This window comes from Haliotis cracherodii, unplaced genomic scaffold (assembly GCF_022045235.1).
Source record: "Haliotis cracherodii isolate W230 unplaced genomic scaffold, xgHalCrac1.p SCAF_7, whole genome shotgun sequence".
Lineage (NCBI taxonomy): Eukaryota > Metazoa > Mollusca > Gastropoda > Lepetellida > Haliotidae > Haliotis > Haliotis cracherodii.
The window spans coordinates 47,555,284-47,565,270 of record NW_027266330.1 but is presented as its reverse complement, the minus strand read 5'-3'; the positions used below and the strand labels follow the sequence as shown (position 1 = coordinate 47,565,270).

The window sequence follows — 9,987 nt, the reverse complement described above, 5'->3', positions numbered from 1 at the left end:
CGAGCAGCTTAATGAGACATTCTGGGGTGATGGAGTGTGTGAGTTGGGTTCAAATTTTAGTTTCATCACGTCATGTCAGTTTAAAGTGGGAGGAAAGCCCAAAGCGATGCAGGTCTCAGACGTTTACTACATTGTTGAAACCCATGACCAGAGGCAAGGTGCTGGCGAACCAACAAACAAGAACCGGGATTCGAAACCACGTTTCTGTTGTTCCCACGCGACGCAACTCTGCACAGTGAATTCAGGCATTAGATGATTGTACCACCTAAGCCCCCGTGTTATTCTGGTAATGGTAGTAACCTTGAAATATGTTAAGTATATATAAGCGAAATACATCATTATCAAAATCATAAAAAATCTCTCCCAAAAGCAGAGTCCATTGTTCGATTCCGACTATATCCGGTGCATTTGAATTTATCGAATTGTGACCAGGTGTTTGTGAAAGATTCCAAAATATTTTTCAATTCAACCTTCCATGGATGGTCGTTTGTTTTGGAGGAGTGTTTTGCCAGAGATCTGTACCCAGTGGCCCTTCCCACAATGACTTAGCAGTCTCACTGGCAAACCCTCCAGGTGAGGCCAGGTCAACGTGACAGTCAGCGTGAAGGCTTCTTTATTCTCATTTGTGATTAGAGTGTACCTGCCTGACACTGTCCGTACATATATATGACCAAAGGTTACCTTCAACAGTACAGTGACGACCGTGTTCTAACATGGCCAGCAGGGCTGAGGAAGCCATGAAATGTGGCTTTGACATGCCGCTTGTTACGTATGAGGAACGGATCACCACGACACTAAGCCTCCCTCATCTTCTCACTATGAAGACTCGTCGCTTACGTGAGGACGATATATTCATAACCTCCTACCCTAAAACAGGTACTTACATTTAATTTTTATTGTCATAGTTCTTAGAACTGCATTCGTTGTTCCTGTCGTGTCTGTTCAACGTATGTGAGGTATATCCCATGAATCTGTTCACAGGGTACACACAGTACATAAACGACACTTTATCTGAAGTGTCTGTTCAATGTATATAAGGTATATCCTATCTATTGTGTCACTAGGTACACACTGTATGTATACAACGTGTTCACTGTCCCTGTAGTGTCTGTTCAATGTGTTTGAGGTATATCCTATGTATTGGTTCACTAGGTAGACGCTGTACACATACAACGTGTTCACAGTCCCTGTAGTGACTGTTCAATGTGTATAAGGTATATCCTATCTATTGGTTCACTAGGTACACATACAACGTGTTCACAGCCCCTGTAGTGTCTGTTCAATGTGTTTCAGGTATATCCTATGTATTGGTTCACTAGGTACACACTGTACACATACAACGGGTTCACAGTCCCTGTAGTGACTGTTCAATGTGTATAAGGTATATCCTATCTATTGGTTCACTAGGTACACATACAACGTGTTCACAGCCCCTGTAGTGTCTGTTCAATGTGTGTCAGGTGTATCCTATGTATTGGTTCACTAGGTACACACTGTACACATACAACGGGTTCACAGTCCCTGTAGTGACTGTTCAATGTGTATAAGGTATATCCTATCTATTGGTTCACTAGGTACACATACAACGTGTTCACAGCCCCTGTAGTGTCTGTTCAATGTGTTTCAGGTATATCCTATGTATTGGTTCACAAGGTACACACTTTATGTATACAACGTGTCCACTGTCCCTGAAGTGTCTGTTCAATGTGTGTCAGGTATATCCTGTGTATTGGTTCACAAGGTACACATACAACGTGTTCACTGTCCCTGTAGTGTCTGTTCAATGTGTTTCAGGTATATCCTATGTATTGGTTCACTAGGTACACACTTTATGTATACAACGTGTCCACTGTCCCTGTAGCGTCTGTTCAATGTGTTTCAGGTATATCCTATGTATTGGTTCACTAGGTACACATACAACGTGTTCACTGTCCCTGTAGCGTCTGTTCAATGTGTTTCAGGTATATCCTGTGTCTTGGTTCACTAGGTACACATACAACGTGTTCACTGTCCCTGTAGTGTCTGTTCAATGTGTGTCAGGAATATCCTGTGTATTGGTTCACAAGGTACACATACAACGTGTTCACTGTCCCTGTAGCGTCTGTTCAATGTGTTTGAGGTATATCCTATGTATTGGTTCACAAGGTACACACTTTATGTATACAACGTGTCCACTGTCCCTGAAGTGTCTGTTCAATGTGTGTCAGGTATATCCTGTGTATTGGTTCACAAGGTACACATACAACGTGTTCACTGTCCCTGTAGTGTCTGTTCAATGTGTTTCAGGTATATCCTATGTATTGGTTCACTAGGTACACACTTTATGTATACAACGTGTCCACTGTCCCTGTAGCGTCTGTTCAATGTGTTTCAGGTATATCCTATGTATTGGTTCACTAGGTACACACTGTACACATACAACGTGTTCACAGTCCCTGTAGTGACTGTTCAATGTGTTTCAGGTATATCCTGTGTCTTGGTTCACTAGGTACACATACAACGTGTTCACTGTCCCTGTAGTGTCTGTTCAATGTGTGTCAGGTATATCCTGTGTATTGGTTCACAAGGTACACATACAACGTGTTCACTGTCCCTGTAGCGTCTGTTCATTGTGTTTCAGGTATATCCTATGTATTGGTTCACAAGGTACACACTTTATGTATACAACGTGTTCACTGTCCCTGTAGTGTCTGTTCAATGTGTTTCAGGTATATCCTATGTATTGGTTCACAAGGTACACACTTTATGTATACAACGTGTTCACTGTCCCTGTAGTGTCTGTTCAATGTGTTTCAGGTATATCCTATGTATTGGTTCACAAGGTACACACTTTATGTATACAACGTGTCCACTGTCCCTGAAGTGTCTGTTCAATGTGTTTCAGGTATATCCTATGTATTGGTTCACTAGGTTGACACTGTACACATACAACGTGTTCACAGTCCCTGTAGTGTCTGTTCAATGTGTGTCAGGTGTATCCTATGTATTGGTTCACAAGGTACACACTTTATGTATACAACGTGTCCACTGTCCCTGAAGTGTCTGTTCAATGTGTGTCAGGTGTATCCTATGTATTGGTTCACTAGGTACACACTGTACACATACAACGTGTTCACGGTCCCTGTAGTGTCTGTTCAATGTGTGTCAGGTATATCCTATGTATTGGTTCACTAGGTACACACTGTACACATACAACGTGTTCACTGTCCCTGTAGTGTCTGTTCAATGTGTATCAGGTATATCCTATGTATTGGTTCACTAGGTACACACTGTACACATACATGTTCACTGTCCCTGTAGTGTCTGTTCAATGTGTGTCAGGTATATCCTATGTATTGGTTCACTAGGTACACACTGTACACATACAACGTGTTCACTGTCCCTGTAGTGTCTGTTCAATGTGTGTCAGGTATATCCTATGTATTGGTTCACTAGGTACACACTGTACACATACAACGTGTTCACTGTCCCTGAAGTGTCTGTTCAATGTGTGTCAGGTATATCCTATGTATTGGTTCACTAGGTACACACTGTATGTATACAACGTGTTCACTGTCCCTGTAGTGTCTGTTCAATGTGTATCAGGTATATCCTGTGTCTTGGTTCACTAGGTACACACTTTATGTATACAACGTGTTCACTGTCCCTGTAGTGTCTGTTCAATGTGTATCAGGTATATCCTATGTATTGGTTCACTAGGTACACACTGTACACATACATGTTCACTGTCCCTGTAGTGTCTGTTCAATGTGTGTCAGGTATATCCTATGTATTGGTTCACTAGATACACACTGTACACATACAACGTGTTCACAGTCCCTGTAGTGTCTGTTCAATGTGTGTCAGGTATATCCTATGTCTTGGTTCACTAGGTACACACTGTACACATACAACGTGTTCACTGTCCCTGAAGTGTCTGTTCAATGTGTGTCAGGTGTATCCTATGTATTGGTTCACAAGGTACACACTTTACACATACAACGTGTTCACTGTCCCTGAAGTGTCTGTTCAATGTGTGTCAGGTATATCCTGTGTATTGGTTCACTAGGTACACATACAACGTGTTCACTGTCCCTGTAGTGTCTGTTCAATGTGTGTCAGGTATATCCTGTGTATTGGTTCACTAGGTACACATACAACGTGTTCACTGTCCCTGTAGTGTCTGTTCAATGTGTGTCAGGTATATCCTGTGTATTGGTTCACTAGGTACACATACAACGTGTTCACTGTCCCTGTAGTGTCTGTTCAATGTGTGTCAGGTATATCCTGTGTATTGGTTCACTAGGTACACATACAACGTGTTCACTGTCCCTGTAGTGTCTGTTCAATGTGTGTCAGGTATATCCTATGTTTTGGTTCACTGGGTACACACTGTACACATACGACGTGTTCACTGTCCCTGTAGTGTCTGTTCAATGTGTGTCAGATATATCCTATGTATTGGTTCACTAGGTACACACTGTACACATACAACGTGTTCACTGTCCCTGTAGTGTCTGTTCAATGTGTGTCAGGTATATCCTATGTATTGGTTCACTAGGTACACACTGTACACATACAACGTGTTCACGGTCCCTGTAGTGTCTGTTCAATGTGTGTCAGGTATATCCTATGTATTGGTTCACTAGGTACACACTGTACACATACAACGTGTTCACTGTCCCTGTAGTGTCTGTTCAATGTGTGTCAGGTATATCCTATGTATTGGTTCACTAGGTACACACTGTACACATACATGTTCACTGCCCCTGTAGTGTCTGTTCAATGTGTGTCAGGTATATCCTATGTATTGGTTCACTAGGTACACATTGTACACATACAACGTGTTCACTGTCCCTGTAGTGTCTGTTCAATGTGTGTCAGGTATATCCTATGTATTGGTTCACAAGGTACACACTTTATGTATACAACGTGTCCACTGTCCCTGAAGTGTCTGTTCAATGTGTGTCAGATGTATCCTATGTATTGGTTCACTAGGTACACACTGTACACATACAACGTGTCCACTGTCCCTGAAGTGTCTGTTCAATGTGTGTCAGGTGTATCCTATGTATTGGTTCACTGGGTACACACTGTACACATACAACGTGTCCACTGTCCCTGAAGTGTCTGTTCAATGTGTTTCAGGTATATCCTATGTATTGGTTCACAAGGTACACACTTTATGTATACAACGTGTCCACTGTCCCTGTAGTGTCTGTTCAATGTGTTTCAGGTATATCCTATGTATTGGTTCACTAGGTACACACTGTACACATACAACGTGTTCACTGTCCCTGAAGTGTCTGTTCAATGTGTGTCAGGTATATCCTGTGTATTGGTTCACTAGGTACACACTGTACACATACATGTCCACTGTCCCTGAAGTGTCTGTTCAATGTGTGTCAGGTGTATCCTGTGTTTTGGTTCACTAGGTACACATACAACGTGTCCACTGTCCCTGTAGTGTCTGTTCAATGTGTTTCAGGTATATCCTATGTATTGGTTCACAAGGTACACACTTTATGTATACAACGTGTCCACTGTCCCTGAAGTGTCTGTTCAATGTGTGTCAGGTATATCCTGTGTCTTGGTTCACAAGGTACACATACAACGTGTTCACTGTCCCTGTAGTGTCTGTTCAATGTGTATCAGGTATATCCTATCTATTGGTTCACTAGGTACACACTGTACACATACATATTCACTGTCCCTGAAGTGTCTGTTCAATGTGTTTCAGGTATATCCTATCTATTGGTTCACTAGGTTCACAGTGTACACATGCAACGTGTTCACTGTCCCTGTAGTGTCTGTTCAATGTGTGTCAGGTATATCCTGTGTCTTGGTTCACTAGGTACACATACAACGTGTCCACTGTCCCTGTAGTGTCTGTTCAATGTGTTTGAGGTATATCCTATGTATTGGTTCACAAGGTACACACTTTATGTATACAACGTGTCCACTGTCCCTGAAGTGTCTGTTCAATGTGTGTCAGGTATATCCTGTGTCTTGGTTCACAAGGTACACATACAACGTGTTCACTGTCCCTGTAGTGTCTGTTCAATGTGTATCAGGTATATCCTATCTATTGGTTCACTAGGTACACACTGTACACATACATATTCACTGTCCCTGAAGTGTCTGTTCAATGTGTTTGAGGTATATCCTATCTATTGGTTCACTAGGTTCACAGTGTACACATGCAACGGGTTCACTGTCCCTGTAGTGTCTGTTCAATGTGTATGAGGTATATCCTATCTATTGGTTCACTAGGTTCACAGTGTACACATACAGCGTGTTCACTGTCCCTGTAGTGTCTGTTCAATGTGTATGAGGTATATCCTATGTATTGGTTCACTGGGTACACACTGTACACATACAACGTGTTCACTGTCCCTGTAGTGTCTGTTCAGTGTGTGTCAGGTATATGCTATGTATTGGTTCACTAGGTACACACTGGGTGTGGGAGATTGTCAACATGATTGTGGCAGGCAATGCTGAGTATGCTAAACACTGGCAGAACCATGCATTCCTTGAATACAGGAGTGAGGCACAGCTGGACGAGATTCCATCTCCGAGAGTCTTCTTTACGCATCTCCTACCTAGGTAAGGAATATCGACAGTCAGCAAACACCAACACAACACAACACAACCACATAGTAGCCAGGAAGTTAGCCTCAGCAACATTACAATGGACCTCGGTGACCTGGTTGATAGTATGTCATGGAGTAAATCGTTACTCATAACATCCATCACAGGTCCTGCGTCCAGGGAGCTGAGGTATCCAAATGAGTTTAACATACAGAATTATATCAACCCTGTGTGAACCTTTGTTTAGAGTTTGTTTGATTTGATACTGGAGAGGATAAAGCCCTAAAGCCACCCACACGCACTTGATTACATCTGATTGATATACTGCTAATATTACATTGAATCTTCTCTCACTTCATTCTAACACCAGACAGATGCCAGAGGAGGTGTGGGAGCGGAAATGTCACGTCATCCACATAGACCGTAACCCAAAAGACGCCATTGTGTCTTTTTATGTACAGCAGACAAACCAAAACTGGATCAACAAGTCTAAACCTGCAGCGTTCACAGGCACGTGGGATCAATATGTCAATGCCAACATCTTGGGAACTGGTGAGTCTAATCTGGTCCAGGTAGGAATGTTTGATTCCGGGCTGATTCCGGATTAGAACTGGTGCCTGTAACCTCAGCTTGTGGCAAGAGACGACTTAGTGGATCAGGTGGTCAGGCTTGATGACTTCGGTAATAGTGTGTCACCTTACTGATTTGTGAGACTTGACTGTTTATAGGCTGCTGTCATATACTTGTAGGATTGTTGAGATCGGCAGTACGCGGCAAACAAACACAATATACAATAAATGGTCGACACATCAATAACGTTCGAGAATTTACTAACAGATGGCACAAGTATAAGTTAAAGCAACTGTCATTCACCAATAAAATAAGCAATATATATATTATGTAACTAACAACATCCATACATCCCCTGTGTTAATATCTGGATTAATGGGGTCATTGAAAACTGATTTGTTTCCATTTTTAGGATAAGATAAGAAAAAAAGGTCAATGATCTTCACAACAGCTAATCACTTGTCTACTTTCCTAAAGTAAAACATGTCGCTATTAATTTTACCAATAGACAAATCTAACATTCATCCTAATATATTGCAAAGATACAAGAATGTTTTTAACGGTATTGTTCAAGTGTGTGATACCTCTGCTCAAATGACCATGTACAAGTGGATGATGATCTACAACCTCGATATTTCCAGTCACGTTTGACTCCATTCTGGGTCATGTCTTGGCATGGAGTAGGATCCCGGAACTGCACCCGGCTGTGCCCTACTGTCAAGTTCAGTTTGAGGATCTGAAAAAGGTCAGATGTTTTTTTTCTGTATGTTTTCTTTTTTCTTCTTCATCTTTGCACCATTCTGTCCTGATCAAATATGTCCAGATTACACAAAGTATGTTTAATGTAATGCTGAAACGTAATTTGTATCGGATGGTATGACTTTATTTGCTGGTAAAAGATAGCCAGAATTTTATATTGTGTCATCACAAAATTAAAAACATGTTTAATATCGAGTTTCCTATGTAAATCTGTGAGAAGTGGCTATATTACCGTATTGTATTATATATTACATTTTAAGACGTTAGATATTCTAGTCACAGTATGACCGTAATACTGACGACGTGACCATACATTTGAACTATGGTTCATCACTTATCGTCATGACGTATATGGGTTTCGTGGATGCGACCTCGTATAATCTTCGACTGACACAATGATACAATGTATGCCATTGTCTACCTGGAATGTATCTGATTTGACACGCACTACAACCCAACGGACATTCATGGTTAGAATAGGTCTCCAGCACTCTAGAAGGCACTATGGATCGGGTGGTCCGGCGGTGTCATTGTACCCTGGCGCCGCAGGACGTCACGCATAATATCAATCACTGGTTTGTCTAGTCCAATGTATTATTTACAGGCCGCCGTCATATCGCTGAAATATTTGTGAAGGCGGGTAAAACAGCAATTAAGAAAAACAATGATATACCCTAGTTTTACGAAATATTTGTGAAGGCGGGTAAAACAGCAATTAAGAAAAACAATGATATACCCTAGTTTTACGATGTCAAGACAGTAAAATTGAAATAGATAGAATTTGTAGATGCCATCTTCTTTATAATGAGGAACAAAACGTTTCGGGGTATATGTTTACTCCTTCATCGGGTGAATGAATGCTAGGATACAGAGAGTATATATATTTGCATATGTACATGTAAAAAGATAAAAGGTAATAATATAGCAAAGGTGGAAACATTAACAAGCGAATCCAATAATTAATTAGCGCTGATTGGTGATTGGTGATAAGCAATGGACAAATAAAGGCCAGGAGTTAAATTAGAACTGATGACATTAAGCAATCGACAAATAGAAGTTTGTCGTAACTTTTTCATTGCTAATTATCACCATTGCTAATTAACCCCCTGCCTTCTTTTTGTGTTCTTTTGACATCCAAAACTTCGTATGTGCATGACTTCTAAACGCCATTTTAAGACCTGTAAATTTATAGAAACACATGTGTACAGATATCTAGAAAAGATATATGTATTTTATTATCCTACACAGGACGATGTGGCTGAGGTAAGAAAGCTGTCGCAGTTCCTGGGACGGCCGCTTGCGGACAAGGTTTATGTAGAAATAGCAGAGGCCTGCAGGTTTGACAAACTGAAACATGCATCTGAAAACTTGAAGGATCAAACCTTCCACAACAGGTGGAACAAGGGATCGACTGGATACTTCAGGAAAGGTACTGTTCACATGTGACGATTAACTCCTAATAATTGATACAGTTCGAATAATATTCAGTGGGTTCTTTTATGCCGTAATCGTTTTCCAGCTGTGTTTGGACAAATATGAATATGGGCTAGACAGAGTGAGCATGATCAAATTTGTATTAGTGGTCCAAAACATAAAAACGGCGAAAACAATTAGTGGTCACTAACAGATTTTCTGAACGTTTTCTTGTATATTTTCTTTAAGTGTTATAATTTCTCTTTTCTTTTACAATGTTCACTTACTATTTCTCGTATTTTAAACATTTCTAGAACTTTAGCCTATTTTCAAGGATCTCTTTTCACTATGTGTATGGTATCCTTCTGTATATCCAGGAGAGACTGGTGACTGGAAGAACTGGTTCACAGTGGCACAGAGTGAATCTTTTGACAAAGCGTATGAAGAAACATTTAAACAGACATTTCCATACTGAACATGTGTTTATTTGACCTCCACATTACGAAGAAGCTTTTCTGAAAAAGACGTTTTTGTTTGTGGTCACGTGAACGTGAAGAGTCAATTTAGCCAGAGACTGTGTTGGTGTTTTACAACCATTACTGTGAGAGGTTATCTCCGATATAATGCCAAGATTGTAGAGTTGCGAACCTTAATAGCACAATGCCAAAATTGTAG

General features: G+C 40.9%; 1 protein-coding gene across 1 annotated transcript; it reads left to right on the top strand.

Moving 5' to 3' along the window:
- Nucleotides 1-713: 713 nt before the first annotated feature.
- LOC139448573 (sulfotransferase 1C2-like) lies at nucleotides 714-9,787 on the top strand. The gene is made up of 6 exons (XM_071230142.1): nucleotides 714-876; nucleotides 6,429-6,585; nucleotides 6,941-7,122; nucleotides 7,782-7,885; nucleotides 9,148-9,328; nucleotides 9,690-9,787. Exons 1-6 carry the CDS (start codon nucleotides 714-716, stop codon nucleotides 9,785-9,787), a joined length of 885 nt encoding a protein of 294 aa, XP_071086243.1.
- Nucleotides 9,788-9,987: the final 200 nt, after the last annotated feature.